The 23,080-nt window shown below is 41.6% G+C and overlaps 1 protein-coding gene across 8 annotated transcripts in view; it reads left to right on the top strand.

The window, feature by feature from the left end:
• The window catches only part of PEAK1 (pseudopodium enriched atypical kinase 1), a 108,733-nt gene that overhangs the window by 64,997 nt on the left and 20,656 nt on the right, over window positions 1-23,080 (top strand). For 7 of the 8 annotated variants that reach the window (XM_057368714.1, XM_057368715.1, XM_057368716.1 and 4 more), the window contains 3 exons: window positions 8,782-12,048; window positions 18,239-18,355; window positions 20,160-20,356. In XM_057368714.1, the coding sequence (XP_057224697.1) occupies window positions 8,894-12,048; window positions 18,239-18,355; window positions 20,160-20,356 (3,469 nt within the window). In that variant the 5' untranslated portion in view covers window positions 8,782-8,893. The remainder of the gene's footprint in view (window positions 1-8,781; window positions 12,049-18,238; window positions 18,356-20,159; window positions 20,357-23,080) is intronic. The other variant, XM_057368722.1, reaches the window with a different exon arrangement.

Below are 23,080 nucleotides of genomic sequence, written 5' to 3'. Positions count from 1 at the left end.
AGGAATCAGATTCTGGGAACTAAAATAAATTACTGGGGTTTTGTTAAGATTTTTTTTCTGGCCTACATCTTGTCTCTTTCGGTAGCCTAAAAAGCAGAATATTGACTGTTAGATGCCCTGTGTTTGGCTGTTAGTCCTTTCCTGTCACCATGGAGGGAAGCAGCTGCATCACGGAGCCCCCACGATGTGCCTGGAACACTGGGGTGTTGTGGACTGGCAGGCACAACACTTAATCATCAGAATAAGAAAAAAATCAATTCTTATTATGTATGCTAAAAGCATCCAATTCCAGTACCTCCTAATTCCTTTTCAGAATTTCATCTATGCTGGTGCTTTTTATCCCTAATAACATTCTTATCAGTGGTGGCTTGCCATTTTATGAGGATGGATTTTAGGCAAAGCATAAGGCGAATAAGCAAAGAAATTATCTGTTGTAAACTTCAACACTAGTAAACATTAATATTTTTAACCTTTGGCTTGGAGCTCATCACTCATTTCATTGCTCTGGCTTACAACTGCAGATTAAAATTTCTTACATTCATCTTGCCTGGTGAAGTAGCTTATTGGGATGAATAAACGACATCCTAATTAGAAGAGTAGCCCGAGTGAGAGTAAGCTGCTGGAACCAGCTTTGATGGTCAAAAAATTACCTGTAGCTAGTTTCTCAAGATTATCAAAGAGGCCCTCAAATTAGAATGTCTGTCTTTGATCATGGATGTGAGGAATGAGGCAAAATGAGTGCACCAAGCAGATGGCAGTGGGAGGAGATGGTTGCWGTGGAATGGGAAACTGGAGGAGTTTTTACAAAGATTCAGGCCCTTTCCAGGCATTGCTCTATCACATAGTGAATGAGATAGCAATATAGGGCTTAATTTTATTTATATTTTCCACCATAACCTAGTAATGTATGTGTCTTCAAAAGTTAAATTGATAGGTTAGTTTCAGARAAAAATCCCTTTTCTATCATTCCTCTGTAGCCTTACCCTGATTTTTCTATCCTGTGGTGTGACAAGCTTCAAACAGAACTAATCTTTACTGAGACTTTCACTTGGCCTCCTTATCATGGCAAYTGCCCCTGCCTGCCTTATGCATTTGCACAGATCCCTGTGTGACAGTCCCTTGGCCCAGGTACCTCACAGCCTGAGCCCCCATTGCCCAATATCAAACATGGCCATGCAGTCACAAAAAGTATCAATGAAGACAAGGACTGAGTTACAWGTCTGGGAAAATTAAGTGACAAAGTGTGGGAGGAGGAGAGAAAGGGCTGACCTTGCGTTTAGGGGATAATGGGGTGTCTGTTCTCGTACCATTTGGTTATTTTGCTGTATCAAACTAAAACCACTGAGAATAAAGAGCAGGAGCAGAACCAGTCAGGCCCAGCCCCAGCAGTGCCCTGCCCTTCACGCTGCCCAAACTTAATGGACAGCACAGCAATGATCTGTTAGGGAGCAAATCCTCTTCTSCACTGAAATGGTTAATACTTATTGTGGCACTGAAATTGGGAGCTTTGGGTTTACCCCACCTAATACAACTGTCAGTGTATACATTATCATGTAAAAATGTCTGGTTGTTCCTCTGAATCCTTTGACCCCTTGATCTCAATGCCAGCTTGTTTCAGGAAGCRTTTTATGTGGAATACTTTTCTTTTKKGCATGTAAATATGCTGCATTGAGTTTATTGCTTTTTTTTGAGATAGACACTTAAATGGGAACACCCAGTCTGTCTTCTCTGTGTGACGGATCATTTAATATACTATTATATTATTTTATTTGTCTCAATTCTGAACTAAACTATCCTAATCTTTTTGTTTCACTGAAAGGATGAAAAGCTTTCCATATTAAAATATTCTTGTGGCTGTTTTATGCAGCATTTCTTCCTGAGATGTCATAAATAGAACTGAGCACAATACTCAGTAAATCATGTCATTGATTTTCTCACACAGAAAGCATGTAATCTGCTGGTTGCCTGGCGTATTCTGTGGCACCGTTTGCATGTCCTGCAGTTAGGAATTGGTAAGAACTTAAAGGCTTAAAATGAAATTGTGCCATTTCTTTTTTGCCCATTGGTTTGGTAGGAAGAGCAGGTTTCCTTCCCAGAAGTCATGATRAAAGCACATCCTGCTCACCCTGTGCTACCCTGATGGCTGGTTCTGATAAGGGAATGTATCATTTTGCATAGCTCAGCCACCCGGTTCCTGAATTTCTCCACAGTTCTCCATTCAGCCCAGCCCTGCTATGCTTTTGTCGTAATTTATCTGTTATTTTTAGTACCTCTTTTTTTTATAATGGCTTAACTGAATTCTGCCARGTCTTTATTTAATGACTCCAAAGGCTTCCATGGGATTGAGACCACTGTTGGGTGGACCCCCGTGTTGGAGCAGCCTCCTCCCTTGGCTGTGAACCAGCACCTCCCTCCTGAGTTACCTGCCCTGACACCACAGCATCTCTTTGGCTACTTTTTGCTCAGATCTTTCCCTTCCTTCCAAATGCTATTTTGTATTTTGCTACCCACAGGTTATTTGCTCTGCCAAAATGGGTTTGGGGGGTGCTTTGGCACTTGTGGGTTTTGCTGCATCAGGGGTTCAGCACTAAGATCTTTGGGGCCAGGGGCTGCAGCAGYWCAAGGGGAGAGGTTTTAGTAAGCASAAATTGTAGAATTGCTKRACTCCACCATCCAGTGATGATCTCCACTATTTTCCTTCTCAAGCTGTGCTCAGCAGAAGGAGAACAACAATTGTTACTGGGTTTCTGACTATGTTTCTCGGGTATTGCTTTTTTTGTTTGTTGTGAGCACATTCTGGAGAGATTTGGTAAAGGTCATTCTTCTCCACATGAGTGTTTGCATGTGCTTAAACAAAAGGGAAAAAAGATCAAAGGGCAGCATTTCAAGTGAGCCCAGGAAGGGTAAATCAAAGATAATTAGATTGGTCAAGATACACTCATACAGGTGCATTTTAATATGCTGTGAAAGGCTTAATTCTCATCGTTTTCCTTAAATAGAGGGGAGGGAAACTGAAATGCACTGCAATTGAGGATTTTTTTTTTTTAAATTATTATTATTATTGTGCTTTTTCATGTCAGCTGATGGATTTACCCTTAATTTGCTGCTGGGTCTTGGAATGTTGTACAACCAATTTTAGAAGGCAAAGTAAACAATTTATAGTCTGGCTTACCTCACTTCTAAAAAAGTGAAAAATAAAAATTAATTTAATTTTACCCATGTAAATAAAAAGTATTCCTAAAGAATATACTGTGCAGCACTATCTGAATGATCATTATTATAAGAGCATACGTATGTCTAAATGGTCCATATAAATTTGGAGTTCTGTTAATGCTAAAAGTTGACTTTTTTCCCCCAAAAGAAAAAATATCTCCAATTCAGAATGTAAAGAATTTTTATTACTGGGACTCAGAAGAGTTCATATTCAAATACCTGCCTTGGCTTGGGCCTCAGCACTACGGGGCAAAGCTTGGCCTTATTACAGCTTTGTGTGTTGCCAGTGTGATGATGCAGAAKCTATTTAGATTACCTGGGCAGATCCTGAGGATATTCCTTGCCTTTTCCTTGCTCTGTGGCATTATCTCTTTGGGTTAGGTAAATTGCAAAGAAATGCCTGTTTTCTTCTGAAGWGTTACAGATTGTCTAGCCCTGGGCAGGCTTTTGCTCCAGTTCGTYGGTTATTTCTATCATGTTTTAGGGAAGAAAAAAAATCCCTATATTTAAGGGATTCCTTCACTTAGTATTATGAAATATTTATGTCATTTGAACTCTTTTTAAATGAGACAATACAGTRTGAGATATTAAAGCAGGAAAAAACCTATCTGCAGCAAGATAAAAGTTTTCTTTTTAACAGAAATGATAATGCCTAGCACTTACAGAAATGTCCATCTGTTCTCTCTGCCAGTCACAGCTCTGGCTTGGTACAGCAATGAGCTGATATTTAGCAAATACCCTGCACTTTGGGAATACAGTGGCARCAGTTCATAGTGCTACTTGCTATTCTTTAGTTTCATGGATTTTCCTGGCATACCTTGAGTCAAGTGAGTGCTTGACACTCTTTGGGAGCATTTCCACAGCCTATTGCCACCCAAGCAGCATTTCCATGTATGAAGTTGAAGAGTTTCTATCTTTGAACCAGTCTCTTTAAAAGTTTATGATGACATTACAATTTCAAAGAAACAGAAATCAAATACTGGCAAAGAAAAACCATCTCTTTACTCCTGCTATGTGAGACTTGCACTATCGTTTATGATGATCAGTGACTGTCCAGATGCCTGTAAGTGGTTCAGACAAACCACAAAGCCATGGTGGTTTTGTGGCCTTTAGGCACTCCCATCTAGGAAACCCAGGTTGGATTCCCACTGCTGATTTTTTCATGCCTGGCAGTGGTGAGAGGTTTGTGGTTGTGCAGCAGCACTCRATTGGACTGGTGCTGAAGGAGGCTGATCAATGCAGTTTATTCTGCAGCATAAAGATTGCAGCCCCGTTGTCAGGGACAGCAGCATTAAAGGTGAATGTTTTTCCTTGGAGGAGAACAAACCCAAGGAAACCTGTGCCACTATGTGGTGATCCCACAGGAGACCAGAGGGTGCTGGTTACCAGCTCAGGAAAATCCCAGCCRTTCACTGGGGGCAGTTTTTGCAGCACACAGCATTGCAAACACATGTCTAATAGGTGCATTCATTTTCATCTGCTCGTTCATTGAGCAGGCCTGATTAATTAGTGCGTGTCACCATCTGGTACTTACTGAGACTATTCATTTTTAAAATGTTGAAATTGTAGGGAATGTTGCACACCAATTAAGTTCCTTTTAATTGGATTATTTTAGTATAAAGTATTACTGGAGAAGGCCTTCATTGTGATTCAGCCAGCATGCATGCAAAGGAGACCTGCCAGCCTGAAATTACCTAGAACAAAGGCAAAATGCCTGAAATGCATGTTTATTATTATCTTCATGCACTCAGCAGAGATGATGTCAACAAATAAAGGAGCCACAGAAACACTTCTGCATTGCTGTGCAAGGTTCAGCTTCCTGACACGAGGATATCTCAGCTGATCCCTGCTTCATCTCTGCACTGCAACTCCAAATCTGTCATCTCCCTCTGACCTGAAAACCAAAATAGGCTTTTGCTTTCCTGACTGCTTGATAGCAACTCAACAGGGCCAGGCCAACCCCTCCTGTGCACAGTACTGTACCTACTGAAATGAGGAGCATTAATCTCATTTACACAAGGAATGATTTGGCCTTTAAGGCTGATAAATTATCTGTGCTGACTCAACCATTTAGTGAATGRAGTATCACGATGTGTTGGGAGCAGAAGTTGTCTGTCTGTACTTGCTCCTGACACTGACTCACTGGGTGAATTTTAGTTCCTGAACGTCACTGCACTGCAGTTCCCTGTATAAATTGGGAATAGTTCTGTTTATCAACTTACATAAAAGGCTTTGAGATACAGGGATGAAATGCAGACTGTTGATGTTACATATTTGCTATTAATATTTCCTTTACAAGTCTAATGCTGTTTTGTAAGTAACATCTACGGTTGTCACTGGCTTGATTTTGCGTAGATTGAGTGTCATCAAGTAAGTTTTGTCATCTGAAGCAATCATTTCAGAAGAGCCCAGAGCTCTGCAGGGTGCACATTCCTGTTCCTTAGCAGGTACATTGGCTGTCAGTGAAAGCAGGGAAGTTAGGGAACAAAAGACACCTGATCACCAGCAGCTGAGGAGATCTGAGRTGTGACTGCCTGGATCTCTCCTTGCCCTGCTTTGTTTTGGCAACAGTGTRGGAATCCAGCAATGAACAATGTCGGTGATTTTTTTTCTGTGTTTGTGMGCGTTTTCAGTCCCTTCGATGGCCTCTGCTGCCCCCTGCCAAGCTGCAGCTGCTGGTGAAGCCATGAGAGCAGCAGCTTACYGGAAGATTTCATTTCTCTTATCACTCCTAATTACTCTCACCATAATTACCACTCATAATAGGGAATCTGTAGTTGAAAAAGTAATTTTTTTTAAGGAGAGCAAAGCAGTAGACAGATTGCTTCTAGTTGTACAGCAAGGAAGAAACGGTCATTTTTTTTAGAATGCAAATACTTGCTTTGACATATAAAGGTCACTATGGATTTAATTTGAAATCGCGTAGGAGTGTTTGTGATTTCAAAGTACAAAAGTAGCACAGTGTTGGAATTGTTTTGGTTGTTTTCTTAAAATCCATTTCCTCTGGTTGGAAGGTGGCTGTTTCCTCTGTGCTGCAGCTGCAGCAGTGTCAGGGCATGGGACAGGAACTGCTCGTCCTGCTGTGCCYGAGCCAGTTGGAAACCCAGCTGGGATTCACAGACCCGGGAACTCAGTGGCTCTTCTGTTCCAGCTCTCACAAATCATCCTGGGGATCAAGGCAATGCTCAGACCACTTCTATTGGCTGTTGGAGAGCAAAAGAGCTGAAGTATCTAAACATGGCTTACATATATTCTGTGTACAGGTTACACATCTGCCTTACACACTCAGCAGGTGTGTGGTGGTTAAGGTGAATTGCTGCAGCACTGCTGGCATTTGGGAGGGCTGTTTTAGGATTATCAGAGAGCTGTAGTTGTTRCTCTGCTGGAGAACTGTGGTTCTGCTGAGTTTCCTGCAGTTGCCATTCTCATRTTGAGTGTAACCCTCCTTTGGCTCAGAGGAAGTGTCAGAGCCATAGAGGGTGCACAGAGTTTGTGACACAGCCAGTGCTAACACACCAGGATGGAGCCATGGGAATTTGGGCAATGCAGAGCTTGCCCAGTGCTCCCCTGTTCCTACAGAAAAYGCTTAGCCTGGAACACCATAAAGCTGTCTGCCTTGGGATGGGATTCCACTGCAAGTGCAGCTTATGCAGTTTCAGAGAAATAAGATCACAYGGGTAAATCATAAAACCCACACACAAGCACTAACCCTTTTGTTTAAATTGGTTGTTTAGAGCTTTTATGTAATGGAGAAATATATTTTCCAAGAAAGCTTTTAGTTTAGATTCCCATTAGTGTAACTTTACTCCTTTTATTTGTTAAACATATGAAAAGAGGGAGCTAACCAGAGTATAAAATTCTTGTACATGCTCTCTCTCTCTGGTTTTCGGACAATTATTTCTTAATGTAATTTTTCTGTTTACAATATATGGCCTTGCAAAGTGTTGAAGCAACAAATCTTGAGAGACATCAAGAAACATACAAAGGCATTTCACTCTGTATATGTAAAATAAAGTCTAAAAGTTGGGGCAGATCTCAATCTGGCAGACTTTCTATCTCTTAGGTCATACAGAGAAAGCTTTTGGCACTGTTTTTTTGGCAAAAAGCTTTGTCTGGAAACATATTTAGTCAGCATATGAAATCTGATAGCCCTGGTAGCACGGCTGTGTCTGAAGACACTAATAGAGTTAGGCTTCAGCCCCATCTGCTGTTGGATCGGGATTGCTCTGTTGGTTTGCCAGCACAGGACAGCTCTTGCCAAAACACAGAGCGGGACGTGAGGAGCCTGACAAACCCCTGGCAGTGTCAGCTCTCCTCATGATGCTKTTGTTTGCCCTGCTGATAAAAGCCACTGGTGCCCGTGGTGAATTCCAGCACAGCCTCCCTGCTGCTCCCACCACGGGCTCTTGGGGAGCTGCATCTGTACCTGCAGGGGGTCACCAGTGCCAATGTACCTGGATGGGCTGCAAGGATATTTGCACCCCAAGGCTTGGAAGAATAGCGAGTTACTGATTTCCAGTGCCTGTGTTTACAGAAGTAGTGGCCATAGAGATTCTTTCACCTCAGTAAAATGTCTCCAATAATGTGAGTTATGCAACAGTGACGAAGGGAACAGACTTGCAGATTTGGCTCAGAAGGCTTAAAATCTTCAGGCATTAATTCATGAAACTCTCAAATCCTGGATACTCCGGTGACTATAAAGCACAGCAGATTTGTGTTTGATTTTTACTTAAGGCTGATCATTTCAGGAAATAAAAAGATTCACTTTGAAAGAGATTTTCAGTTCTTTCTCTGTTGTTATTTCTGGAGGGTTAGGTAGAAAAGCTACATGTGAAACAAATCAGGGACTAAAAATCCTTAGCTTTGTTTTGAGGATATCAGACTGTTTTATTGCCACTGTGGTAAGCAAAAGGAGAAAAAAAACAATGACTTTCTAGAAAGATTTCCACTGTATTTTTATCTGACTTTTCCAGGACATCAGAACAGCCTATCTGTTCAGCCAAAATACCTCTCCAGTTATCATTTGACTCTGATGAAAAAAGTGCTAAAATGGCAGAGTTTGGAATTGCTTGAATGTATTTTCTCACTTAAGCTGAGCTTGTTCACATTCAAAGCTAAAACAAATTATCTCAATTGCATTTAGGAGAGTAAACATACTCTTACTTTTCTGTCTCATGTTTGAGTAGTTATGGTGAAAGCATAATGTGCGGTAATCTTCGGGTTTATGTCCTCTTCCTGCATTTGTTTTATTGGACAAAATTAAAGGTCAATGGTCCTGAACTAGTCAAGAGAATTACTCTAAATTTGCAGTCATTGCCATTTCTCCCTCTGCTTTCAGTAACGTAGGGCTTAGCTGCCAAAGTTTTAATTCTTTATGTGTGAGAAGGATGATACTTGCAATTTGGTTTTGCATTTCAGTTATACAGTTTTTTTTTAATTTATGTAAAAAGAATGAAGACRTCAGCAAAAGGCTACTCGCTCCTTCCAAGCTGTCCCTAATGTGGAAAATATAATGATCAAGCASATTTTTCCCCATTCTTATCCTCTTTCTGTTTTGTGTTCTTCCAGCATGATCACTGCTCAGAGGAGTGTCTGTACCACATGAGCGGAGTGGAAGCCCATGGATGAGACTCTTACCATGCACTGAGCAGCACGGCATCAAGCGCCGAGCTCTGGGAAAATGTCTGCTTGCAACACTTTCACTGAGCACGTCTGGAAACCYGGCGAATGTAAGAACTGCTTCAAGCCCAAGAGCTTGCACCAGYTACCCCCAGTGTCAGAAAAAAAGCCCCTCTCGCATGGAAACGTGAAACCCAATGCAAACCAAAGCAGCAGCCAGCGTGGGAGGAATACCGGCAGCTTCCGCCCGCCTGTGGCCAAGAAGCCCACGATAGCTGTGAAACCCACCATGATGGTGGCAGATGGGCAGGGGCTGTGTGGAGAGCTCACCGTGCTGGATCAGTGYGAGAACAAACCCCTGCCTGCGGGCTGGAACCGCAACAAGGCGGTCTTGAACAAAAAACCACTGAACAATAATAACGAGGAGGAGATCGAAGGTTACAGCCATGTTCCCAGGCCTTAYGGCAACAGCGAGGGCGTGGGGAAGATACCAAATAACAATAATAATGGACTGACAGAAGTTTTGAAGGAGATTGCGGGTTTGGATACCACACCTCAGCTCACTGGAAATGAAACRAACTCAAGAGAAACCTTCTTGGGAAGGATAAACAGTTGTTACAAAAAATCATTAGAAAGGAAGATCCCTCCGAGCTGCATGGTGGGTGGAATGAAGGATTCACAGAGTAAGCATGTTATTCTGAGTGGAAGCACTGAAGTCATAAGTAATGAAGGTGGACGTTTCTGTTATCCAGAGTTCTCTAGTGGAGATGAGAGTGAGGATGACACGTTTTTTGGCAGCATGCAGGAAGAGCACGAGAGCTGGGATGAAAGTGATGAAGAGTTGTTAGCAATGGAAATCCGCATGAGGGGCCAACCTCGCTTTGCTAATTTCAGAGCTAACACCCTGTCYCCTGTTCCATTCTGTGTGGACAAAAAATGGAATACTGTGCCCCTTCGGAACAAGTCTCTCCAGCGGATCTGTGCAGTGGATTATGAYGACAGTTATGATGAAATTTTAAATGGTTACGGGGAAGAGACTGTGATTCTTTATGGGCAAGAGAGTATGCAGAGCATGGTATCTTCTGATTCTACATCTCCTGATTCTTCTTTGACGGAAGAGTCTCGTTCTGGGACAACCAGCAGTTCTTCCCAGAAGCTCTGTAATGGAGGGTTATCTCCTAGCACTCCTCAGGACCTCAAACTGATTGAACCAGAATATGAAAGTCTTTGYGACAATCAGCAAGTGAAGGATGTGCCAAAAGCTCCCAGAAATGCTCTGAAAAGTCCAGAAACKCACAAGGCAGTCCTTGCGCTTCGCCTGGAGGAGAAGGATGGCAAAATTGCTGTGCAGACTGATACGCAAGAGAATAAAAGYTCTCCAGATGTTGCTGGTCAAGCCGTAACTATTAATTTGGTGCCTGTGGAGGAGCAAGCTAAACCTTACAGAGTGGTGAACATGGAACAGCCAGTGTGCAAGCCATACACCGTAGTGGATGTATCAGCTGCCATGACCAATGAATGTAAAGAGAATCAGGCTGAAACCTCAGAAACCAAAAAGGCAGCATCTAACCCAAGCTCCCCAGTAACCCCAGGCACACCTATTGGATCCTCTGCAGCATCACCTGTGCGTGTACACACTAACCTGAAGAAATCCAGTGCAATCCGATACCAAGAAGTGTGGACTTCTAGTACTAGTCCAAGACAGAAGATACCTAAGGTGGAGCTGATCGGAAGCAGCTCAGGACCTTCTGTTCCTCCCAGGAAGACAAGCCACAAGTCAGCTCCCACTTCACCTACAGCTACAAACATTGCTTCAAAAACGATCCCAGTTAAGTCTCCCAATTTATCTGAGATAAAGTTCAACAGCTACAACAATGCTGGCATGCCACCTTTTCCTATTATCATTCACGATGAGCCCACTTACGCCAAGAGTTCCAAAAATGCTATTAAAGTTCCTATTGTAATCAATCCAAATGCTTATGATAACCTGGCAATCTATAAAAGTTTTCTGGGGACTAGTGGGGAGCTGTCCATCAAAGATAAAACTACAAGTGTGATAAGCCATACCTATGAAGAAATAGAAACGGAAAGTAAAGTGAGCGAAGCCATAGGCAGCAAACCCACTGAGTTGTCCCAAGCAAAAGGGGTGGCCAATAGCTCTGAGTGCAGGCTGGGCTCCGTGGCTCAAAAGGTCCAAGAGTTCAACAGCTGCCTTGGTAAAACTCAGAAATCCCCACAGAGAAGTCACAGTGCTGACCACAGCTCCCCATCCAGAGTTCAAAAGGCAATGCAAGAACCTGCAGCAAAAGCAGACGTTACCCCGGAGGGTTCTGTTTGCAGTGGCAGAGAGAACGCAAGCACGGTGCTCTCGCAGATTGTGGCTTCTATCCAGCCTCCACAGTCTCCTCCAGAAACACCTCAGGCTGCTCCCAAGTCCTGTAGCGTAGAAGAGCTGTATTCCTTACCCCCYGAGGGAGACGCTACTAAAAACACCTTGGTACGACCCAAATCTCTGTTTACATCACAGCCTGAAGTGGAGTCCTCCAAGACAGTGGAAAACACTGCCATGAAAATGCAGAAAGATCCACTTTCACAGCCTGTTGCCACTCCCTCTCCAAAGCCAGCACGAGCCACCCCGAGTGCCACGAGTCCCCAGGCAGAGCAGGCACCGCCGTTCCCCCCTCCACGCTCCACCTCCTCTCCCTACCATGCCAGTAACCTGCTGCAAAGGCATTTCAGCAATTGGGCCAAACCCAACAGCCCCACCAGGTCCACAGAAGCCGAGTCCATCCTGCACTCGGAGGGGCGGCGTCCCGACGCCAAACCCAAACGCTGGATATCGTTCAAGAGCTTCTTCCGCCGAAGGAAAGCTGACGATGAGGAAGAGAGAGAGAAGGACAGGGAGAAAGGGAAGTTGGTGGGTCTGGATGGAACTGTTATCCACATGCTGCCCCCTCCCCCRGTGCAGCGGCACCACTGGTTCAGCGAGGCCAAGTCGGACTCCAGCGAGAAGCCGTCGATCGTTTTCATGTACAGGTGTGAACCAGCACAAGCSGAGCCCAAGGCTGAGCTCCCTCCCAGGGGTGGGGTGGAGTCTGCTATTGCAGAGGCACTGGCAAAAGACAAAGGAGAGACGCAGGAAAAGCCTCCAGATARCTCGGAACAGAACATAGTGAGCCATTCCTCACCACCTCAGGCTCCCAAGAAAATCCCCAGGTACCACTCAGCTTTTTTACTCACTTACTTAGTTGTAAACTATCCTGTATATGCTGCTGAAAAGGGAGAGACTAAGGAGTTTTATTRCATYAWTGCAWTTTTTTCWAAGTATATTTATTTTAGGTAACTTAGAACATATTTTAATATCTGTTATGTTAGATATCAGAAAATATGTATATCATTTACTAGAAGCAGTATATTATATTTAGAGTTTGTCTTGCAGGTTCACTAATATGTTATGTTCCATTGAATCAGATCCATTCTCCTCAATTTCTACTTCAAGAAAGTATTTCTGTGTTATGGGAAACTTCAGAATTTCTCAGCAGAAATAGAAGGCAACTATTGAGAAATACAATAGAAATTAAAAGATCTGTGACTCATGCAAGGTGCTGTACTAACTTTACTTCACATGTCCAAGCATACAACAGATGCTAATTAATTACACTGCAACATCACTGCAGCASTCCCAAAATAAACCTTGTAAAAAAGCAATAAGAATTAGAGTACCTATAAGATRGTCTTATCTCTGTCTTGCAAGGCCYTTAGCAGTGACTCTGCTTTGTCCCATGGCAGTATTGGATCCAGCAGAGCTGGTCACAACAACACTTGCAGTCARTCACATGGGCACAGAATGAATTCCCTGGGTGCTGACCACAGCTGTGGATGTCTTAGAATTTGTCTTCCAATGTTACTACACAAACCAGTTCCAAAGTAGACTCAAACTTGATTTAATTCATTATTACAACAACCTAATGGTAGGAAAATAAAAATCTTGTAAAGTGKGAGCCCCAGAAAATGTATCAAAACAGTGGTTTTTGGTTTTCATTCTCCAAGAAAACTGAAGTGTTTTTTTTTTAGCTAAAACAGTTTTAAACTAATAGAAATCTCTGTGTAAGTAYAGTTAGAGCTTGCTGTAAACTGACTGCCACTTCTCCTAAAGTAAAATAACTTGGTTTTCTTTATCCATTGTCTATACAAGAAAATTGCTAGAGGAACCTTTGATAGGAGTGCAGTCTCTCTAGATTTACCCTAAATTAATTGGTGAGCAGTAGCTACCTTTAGAGGGCAAATTAAAGGATTGGAGGAGCTTGTGCTCTCAATCGCCTTTACAAGAACCTGTTTATTTCTCCTGTCTCCAGGGGAAGCTGGAGAAAGTGAGGTTGATTTTGGTTACAGTGCTATCAGGAGATTCCCTTGCTCCCACCTCTCAGTGCCCTGCTCCTGTGCTGGCAGGACATTGCTGTGCTCTGGTGAGCACATTCCAAGTGAGAAAGGACTTTGCAGTCAGTGTTGAGCCCACATCAAGTGGCTGATGTGACAGGGGGTGAGGCAGGAAGGAGCATCTGCTTATCGGAGTGCTCAGAGGGCAGAAGAGCCTGGCAGGGATTCTTGCACTGCCCTGGAGATGGTGCTGTTGGAATGTGTCATGTTCTTGCACTGTGACTGGGATACCTTCTGCCCTTCCTTTCACTTATTCCAAAAAGAATGCTTACTCTTTAGTTTTCTTCAAGTCACAGTKATATTGGTTAAAACGGTATCTCAGAATTTCCCCTGGTGAAAACTGGAATTTTCCAAGTGTTAGAATTGGAATTTCTTCCTTCTGACAAAATTGTTCCCTGGTTTCTACAAAGAAATTGGTGCTGAGTTGTGGGAGCACTGGACAGTGGGTAGCTTTATCCTCCAGGTCTTAGGTTATCTTGATGCCTTGAGTTACTTGKGTGAAACCTTATAGTGCCAAAAAAATTGAAGGGTTTTTTATTGTTGTTGAGGGGGTTTGGCTTTTGTTTTTAATACCCTGGTGGGTGAGAATCAAGATTTCCAAATTCCATTTTTGCACAAGCAGGAGGCATAACCCATGAGAAGCTATGCTTGTTTTGTGTTAATTCTCCAGGTGTTAGTACAAGGTTRGCTGTAATTCAGGCTAAAATATGTGCATGAAAAAGATGTTTAGAATATTCAGTTAAGCCTGCAGAGGCTTAGAGAAGAATGGAAGACCTGAAGATACCAATCAGTGAATGGGACACTTCCCTAATTCTGAATGCCAAGAACAGCAAGCTCTCTGGAAAAACAAACTGATGACCTGGAAAATGAAATAAGCTTTAAAAATGTCAGATTACTGGGGGGTCTTGAAAGCAAATTAAATGATGATACAGTATTTCCTACTTTGCAATGGATTACAAAGCTGCTAAAGATTGATAACACAACCACAAAACGGCTGAAGGTATTTCAAGTTATYACTRGAAAGGTCAGKTTTCTCTTTGAACAGCACTTGCAAAATAGTCAGTTTTTTGGAAAGCTGAAAATGATCTCTCTGTTAYACAAAGGAACTTGGTTTTGGTTTCTCAGTGTGATTGTTTGATGCCAGGAYGCACATATGCTGGTTCAAAGGAGTTAGCAAATACTGATGTATTAAATTTACCAAAAATTTGTAGAYAGATTAATTTTTGCTAAAAATCAGCAGTCATGTCACCTTTATCATTAATTAGAATGCGAACACCCGTAGTTCATGAAGCAGCAGTTGTTCTCAGGCAAAACCTAAAATTGACCTACAAGATAACATGATTTTTGTGGCCTGAGTCACTGTAATTGATGAAGGTGGTACAGCACAGTGTGCAATCCACTCATCACAAGCWAAATAAAAAGATCCTTCAAAGGCTTTGTTATCTTACAGATCAGAGTGTTGCTACTGGAGTTTCACAAGATAAAGGCTTCTCCTCTCCTTCATTGAGATATCACTGCTCATACCCAGCAGCAGCTTGTTAGATTGAGACATTTCCTAAAAGCAAAGTGCAGCACAGTGTCCTGCTGCTTCCTTGGCTGTCTTCACAAAGCACATCAGAGCTGAACTAATCTGATCTGGGCACAGCCATCTCCATTTCAGTTACAGCTTAAACTCAAGAGTTTCCTTTCACAGYTACAAGTCAGCCATAACTTTCATTTATGGCATCTTTGGGCCGGTCTTGGATGAAGTGAGGATAAAACTCTCTTTTTCCTGAAATACTACCTTCAGGTAGTGTGGTCTGTACATTCATTTTGTTCCAGTTCAGATAAGAAAGCATTTATTCATAGCTAAATTTGTGATTACCAATCTATTTCCTAAGATTGTGTTAATTTTTGCAAAAGGATTTGAGCCTGTAACTGATAGATCCAAGCTCTGTTTAGAGGAATATGAGTGTTGTGAGAGATCACTGAGTAGAAACAATGGGAATCACTGTTCTTCAAAAATGTAGTCATACATTAAGATCAGGATTTAATGCAGAGACAGGCAGAAATAACCTCCACTGCCACATTCCACTTTGGCATTGTCACTGAGCTAGTCCTGCAGATTCCACAGCTGCTTCACAAACTGCTTGGGAAGAYAACAAACTTTGTCAAATCACAGTAGAGCTCTGTTTAAACCAAAGTCCTTCCCAGTTTGGAGGGCCTCTGGTATGACTCTTAAGGTGAGGTTCTCACATGAATCCAAAACTTTTTAGGCCCAAGTAAATTGATGAGAATTCAAGGATGTCATAAATGAAATTTCTTGCTCGAGCAAGTCTACTGAAATGGGAGAAATTCTCCTGGAAAAGTTAAGGTGGATCAGCTCTYCCTTCTTGTCTAATCTGTGCTGGGGTTTTTTTATCTAGGTATCGGTGAGCTTTATCTACCTTACTCAGCAGTGCTTAGCAATGCTTTAAAAGCATTAACCAATCTATCTTACACTATTTCATAAATTAAAATTTTGTGAGATTTTTTCTCTAGAACATTTTTCCAATTCTAACAGAACTGGAAATTCTGCATGTGCATTAAGCAGTAAGTTTGGTAACATTTTATGCGAGAGCTTGTAAACACCAAGGACTGTTAAAGATCCAAGTAGGAGGGACTTTACCATTTATTATTTTATAAATTTAGATTAAGAAATGGTAAATCATGTATTATTGTTCTTAACTCTTCTAATACAATCTGTAAAATAGAAAGATTGAGAACTTAAAATGGATAAAGAAAAATATCTTCTTTATAATGCACAGTTAATCTGTGAAACTCATTGCCATTAAGTTTCAGTGACACTAAAGAGCTTAGCAGGATGTCTTTACTGGATTATCAAATGTACTCCCTTTATCCGTGCAAACATCGCATTATACAAGATCTAAAAAAAAAAAATTCTCTTGCTTTAGGACTAAGCCAGCTTCTCAATAATCAGAATTAGGAATGAACTTTATAGCTTAGTTGTTTCAGGTTGTTATTTGAGAAGTTTGTTTCACTCTCCTCTTCAGTGACTCTTTCTGGTGGTGAGGACGGACTGGATTGAAGGAGCCACTGGAATGTTTTCYGTATCCATAGTGCCCTCTGATTGAAACCTGGGCACTGGTTGCCTATGCTCARTGTTTTGCAGGAATAAAGTGGTCTGTGTTCTGAGGAGAAGTTCCTGGGTAAGGTGGCCTCTGACCTCCCTCCCACCATTAATCTCTGCATTTTTCCTCAAGCATTATTCAGTCAGTTTAGGCTTTATATTGGCTTTATTAGCTTAAAAGTGCAGGGCCTAAGGGCATCTCAAAGYACTCTCTTTGAAACTAATATAGCTACAAATTCCACAGTTGGTTTTTTGTGTGTGTAAAACTGAGTCATCTTCCTTGTCTTGTGGAACTGTACAGCTGCCATTGMTCGCTGCTGTGTTGATGTCCACTCAGGGAAGGGATCAGAGTCTCTGCTGCCTCTAAGGCCACATCAGCTTTTCCCTGTTTCTGTCACTAATTCCTGCCAGGGATTTATGTTCTGTCTTGCACAGAGCTGTGCTCCCTGGCCTTGACCTCTGGATCTGACCCTAATTCAGGAATACACTCTCACAATCACTTCTTATAAGCATTCCACTTTATCTCCCTCATATTCATTGCTGTTTATTAATCATTCTAATTGAGCAGGCGTGCTCTGAATAGAGGAGAACACAGGTCACACAAGAGCTCTGATTCCAGTTGTCCTCACCAACATTAACACGCTGTGCAGGCAGCTTTCTGGATTCTGCTGTTCCCAAAAGACCGAGGCGAGTTAGTCCATATAATCTTTTGGCTATCCTCCAAAACCTGTGGAGGAGGAGAGCCTGAAGGAAAGAGTTAGAGGCATTTGTCCCTGCAGAAAAATAACTTTTAAAACAGTTTTGAGCCTGTGCACATGTGAATGACAAGTATCTGAATTCAGTGGGATGTTGTCTGAAGAACAGTCATTTTTATGGCGAATTTTTTTGCTCCACATATTCACAGCTTCTTAGGAAAACACACGTGTTCTCAGCATGAAGAGGGATGCTCCCTCCACTGAGTAGTTGTTTAGTTTCAGCCATTTGTACCCGAGGAGCAGAGTTCCCCAAGATAATTAATTTCTATGAAGTTTGATTTTGAAATAAAAAAGGGAAGAGAAAAAGACTTGGACAGAGGAGGCTGCGCCCACTATGGTAGATGCTAAATATGTGCTCTTATGCAAGGCACCAAAGAATCCATCCTGGCAAAATATCTATAAATATCCCAAATAAGGAGATAGCTTTAAGTATGACTTGCTACCAACAAGCAGATAGAAAGTTATTCAAAATCAGGCTTTAATGGTTCTAATCTGAGAGGACTGCCTGTTTATCAGCTGCTCTTCTTTCCTCCATCACCAGTCATTTTAACTGTTTAGTTCATGAAGCAACTGGGGCTTTGGTTCTTGCAGCTCCCTGAGTGAGGATGGTTCCCYTTTTTGTTCCTCCTGTGTCCTGCCAGTGCCAGTGAAGGGGTTGACATTTGCACTGTGTACATAAGCTTGTTCTCTCTGTCCTCAGCGTTAAGATACTGGGAAGCATTTCCCCACGGATTTCATGACCTGACTTCTGATTGCTGTGGTTTAAAATGTATTCTTTTGAGGCACTGAATACAGATTTGAGATACTCTCTCTTACTCTTAACAATAGGTTAGTGTTATTTCCTCAAGCTCCTCTGGAGACTCCTCAGTGCTTTTCCTGGAGCACTGGCCATGACTAAGGCCATAGCCGTCATACCAGAGCAGTGATGTAGCAGCCCGTGGCCGGGCAGGGAGGCAGTGCAAGAGTTAAGAAGGCAGGGCTGGATCTGCCGGGCTTCCTGGGGCCTTGGCAGGGCCCAGCCCCCGAAGGTAAACACTAAGGTGCAGTAGGTGTATCACTCTGTGCAGAGTTCAGCCCTCTTGCTCACAGCTTGCACAACTTGTAGCACACCAGAACACTGTGGAATCAATGGCTCGCCAGAGTTTCAAGACATGATTAAAAGACTCAAGAAGGCCCTGAAAGAATTTCCTTTAATGGGGAATTGTGTGAGTGAGTACAGTGGGTGAGTTGGTATTTTTTTCTTTCTTCCTTTCTAGCTGTTRGTTTACTTTGGCAAAATGCTTCTGAGCTTAGGTTTAGTGTATGTGCTTGCATGTGTCTGGTTTGGAGAATGAGTATGTTCTTACCTCACCAAGTCATACTAAAAAGTTACTTTTGAGATGTGATAATTCCTGGTTTGTGGCAATGACAGAACTGTAAAGCTATTAGAACCTATTTCTTCTTAAAGAAACATTCCTGTTGAGGAATGCAGGTATGTATATTATTTACAGTAACTACAAGTTTTCAGTTAAATTATCTTGAGAGCCTTGTYACTGCTTTAATTTTATGTCTGCTTAACTCTGAAATTACAGAGTTTAACTCTTTAATGTGGATATATTTATGGCACATGGAATGTTCTTCACACCATTCCTATGCATGGTACTAAAAATGAACAAAAAAATGTTACGCTGATTAAAGATTACATCTTTTTGAACTGACGCCATTTTTTCTCTTTTACTAACAAGTTCTAATGAGTTTGGTTTGTGTCAGCCTGCAGTTAAAATTAATGAGTCTGAGCAGAAACAGCATGTGCACACTGCAGCATCCTGGGTCTTGTCATGCAGAGCAATGGCATGTTTTAGTCTTCGTATTTGGGGATTGCTACAAGATTGTGCCCCAGGATTTTCAGGATTTTGGCTTTGCCATTGACATATATCTATCATTTATGTTGACTCTTTGTGGAAGTTTTAAATTCTTGTCACAAAAAATAAGTACCTGTACAGATACATGATGTGCTGATTGTTTTTTAATAGAATGTGTTGCTCCTGTCCCTAATGGAAGTCACAAGTAGTTAAAATTCTTGCTGCTGTATTTGATCAGGCTGTAGTAATGAGAACTAGCAAACAGCACATATGCTCTCGAGATTTGGCCTGTAATGAGTATTTGTTTCTGCAAGTGAGAGAACATAAAGGCATGGAAATATTTTTGCTCTGACATGTTTTTGTGGCATATTATTGATAATTGCTGCTATATTTTCAGTACAATTGTGCGGTTTTATTAAATCTCAACATTTTTTCATGCATATAATGCATAATTTTTTAATAAATATATCCATGGAAACCAATTGAATGCACGATTTTCAGAGTTTTGGGCTGTAAGTCATCACAGTTTGATTAAAACTTCATAGCTAAGAGCAGGCATGGAGGAAAGTCTTCAGTGCCTTTTGCAGTTGGCCTAATGCAGATGGATTTTAACGGTGGAGAGTTTTATATGGGAAATAGATTACTGGCCTAAATGAGGTCTGTTTCCCAGAATGTCAGTTCCCAAAATCTTATGTGTATGAAAATGTATCATTGAAGCTTTATGCACTTATTGGGACTAATCACCTCTCCRTACCTTGTTACCTTTGTTTTGAAGCACAACTGTTCAGACAGGTAAAAAGCACCTTAAACTGTGCTGCTGTCCTGAGTCCCAAACACTTTAYCCAGAGTCATGCCTGCATATTTATGGGTGTGGATATTCATGGCAGTTAAGCTGTAAAACATTTTATTGTACCTTCTSTATCAAAGGCGTGAGCTATTATATCTATTATTATGATTCTGATAATAGTAACTAACATGTTACTATTTCAGTCACAAGTTGTTTCTTCTCATCAAGGAAAATAAAAACAGTAGATAATTGTTGTTAAAAAAGGAGGGTGAAAGAACTTATCTCTCGACCAGAGAGAGAAGTTTCCTGAAGATACCTAGTGCCTCACATGGCATTTGTGCCAGCAGGATCCAGTGCCCAGCGTGGCTCTCCAGGTGATGTTGTTGTGTTTGTTTCAGTCAAGTGCCTGATGACCCGACCCTGGAGGAGTTGTCCCCTCGTGTCCCCAGAGCCGTGTTTGTGAAGCAGGACAATGGGGGCAGTGCCTCTGTYATCCCGGTGTCATCCAGCCGTGGGCCGCCCGGGGAGGAAGAAAAGGAACAAGCTCCACATTCTCCTGACTTCAATGCCTGCAGTGCTACCTACAGCAACCTAGGTGAGTTGGACTCTTGCAGAAAAACATAGGAACTGGATCAGATTTTGGATGACTTTCCAGGGTGTGAAGAACCTTTTCTTCCGAACGGCTCAATACATCTTCATAAGGGTAGCTTTTAAAGCTTAACTGTTTAATATTGATTTATAGAAAATAAAGATACGTTGTCTCATTCAGAGATCACAACCGAGAAAGTGAAGATTCAACAGACTCAAAGGTTTGTTCTCCTGTAATTTAAACCAGTCTTTTAATTGCCTTTAGTGATAAACATCTCAAATTATTTTAAAATAAACACTGTTTTATCTGTTAGGAGGCACTTTTATCAATACAGGGCAAGCTACCTAATATTTTTAGAAGCAGTAAGTAGACTTCGGTATTTTTCCAAACTTCAGCAAAAGATAGGACTTTATTTTAGAGCATCAGTAACTGCTAAAGTATTTGTAACCATCTTCTGTTGGCTGAAACTGTTCTTATCCTAGTCTAAAAGTTTACTTTTGCTCCTTCCCAATGAGATATGAATGTCCTGAAGGTACTATTCAGTGATTACTGAATTCCTGACTCATTAAAGACTTACATGGATGCAGGGCTTCTCTGGAAGATAAGGGAGCAAGACAAATCAGCATCTGCTGATACCCAGTATCAGTATTATCAGCCTAATTTTCTGAAGCATTTTGTTTTGAAGTACTGTGAATTCAGGGGTACCTACAGCCAGATTTTCTAGAAGAACAAAATCTCTCATTTATTTAGGTTCCAGGGTATCTGAATACATGTTTTTGGTAACTTCTCAATCCTGTAAACACACCAACTTATTAAGCATTTGGCCAAGAGTAAACTGATTGTGTTGAGATGGCTCATGAGTACAGAGGGTTTGGCATGTCCACACAGGTTTCAGGGATCAAGGACTAAATTTTAAACCCTCAGGTGCATACATTCCTTAGACATTCAGTGATACTGTTGCATTTTTTTGCTTAAATGTGAATTAGTGGCAAGCTTATTAGTGTATTCTGTTATTAAAACATTAATTAGGTACTGTTTATAAAGCATAAAGAGAAAGAAAATCTCATCCAAGACTGATACGAGTATCTACCAAAAAACTCTTCCTCTAAGGAGGGAAACTAAAATGTATATTTTTATGGTGAATTAGTCAAAGGTTAATGAATTATTTTCAATTTACCTATATTTTCTTTATTTAGGGGCTAGCTACATGGCAGACAGAATCCAGGCAGTTGAGGTCTAGCTGCATCAGAACTACTTGTAGCATGTTAATCCCATGCAGGAAAATATCACTGAACAGGTTCCCTGAGAATTATGGAATCTCTTTCTGTGGAGATACTGACAGTSGCACTGGAGAGGATCCTGACAAGCTCCTCCAGCTGACCCTGCCCAACCATCTCGAGAGATCCCCTCTGTCAGTCCTGGCCTGTGTTAGTCCTTTTCCTAAGTTTGAATGTTCCTTTTAAAAACCATTAAAAAGTGAACCCCTTAGCATTGCATTCAAAGTCTTCTCTTCATCCTTGGGTCACTTTGAGCTTTGCTGTYTCCAAAGTAACCTTGAGGTATGAAAGAGTTAAGTTAGCTCTAGGGCTTGCCTGGCTGTGGCTGGGAGAGCTGCCTGCTGTAGGAGCAGTGCTTCCCTAAATGGGACTGAGCTCCCTGGCTGCCCTTCAAAGGCTTTCTGCTTTATTCAAGCAGCCTCACTTTCTGATTCAGATGGCAACAGAGAGATTTCTAGGTAGGGACAGAGAATAATTCCTACTTGTTCTCACATCTTGCATCACCTAGGCAGCAAATTCTTGTCTTTTGTAGAATTAACAAATCCTGGTATGTGAAACTGGGAGAAAGGATAATATAAGAAGTTACATCACATTTGACTCTTGCCTCAGTGCAATTAGARCTACATGCTACAGTTCGTAGTTTGTAAAATACATCACATGAACATCTTAAATTGCAGCGTAATGCACGATGTTCACTTTTTTAACTAATCAGATATATATTCTRTGTTTTTATTAAAAAGCAGATAATATGTCTCTACTTTGATAAATGTCTAATCYTCAATTCTGACATGTCACATGAAATGTCAAGAACAGAAAAAATTACAAGCCTTGGTAAATTGTCAACTGCAGTCAGGTAATAGTTTATATCAGGTGCTGCCCTCAAATAAATTTGGGTTGGTCATCCAAGAGACAAGCCTTACAAAACAGAGAATTCTCCTCCAGGAATCAGGTACAACATAAGAGTCAGGCTTTAATGAGATCCCACCATGATGGTAGGATAAAGTATGTTCCTGGCATTATAAATAGGAGGAAACTTCAGTAGGAGGAGAGAGGTTCTGTATATCTCATTTTTCCCCTGCAACTGCCATAGTCACATTCAAGCACTGGTGCCCACAGTTTAATGTTTTTAAAATTGTACAGGCTCTAAAGRAAAGCTTTGTAAATGCCTGGTATTGTGGCAAGCACTTCATAGGGGACTAATTCAGATCTTGAACCTGTTTAACTTATCAAAGCAAGAGTCTGGCCTGATCGTGGTGTGAGTGCTCATGTGGTGAGCAGAACTGTGATGTGGGGATACCTCTGGTACCAGCTATTTAACAAAATCCAGAGGCTGCCACTCGAATGTAGATGTAGAAACAAATGTTCCAATGTGTAAGGTAGGGCCTGGATGTTTCTTTTGTAAGGGGTTCCTTTATTGTTACAGAAGTTAATTCAGGTAAGCTGTGTAGCTTAT

This window comes from Malurus melanocephalus, unplaced genomic scaffold (genome assembly GCF_030028575.1).
Source record: "Malurus melanocephalus ecotype Western Australia unplaced genomic scaffold, MMel_1.1 scaffold_96, whole genome shotgun sequence".
Taxonomy (NCBI): Eukaryota; Metazoa; Chordata; class Aves; order Passeriformes; family Maluridae; genus Malurus; species Malurus melanocephalus.
The sequence above is the reverse complement of the archived record's forward strand: the minus strand, read 5'-3'. Positions and strand labels throughout refer to the sequence as shown.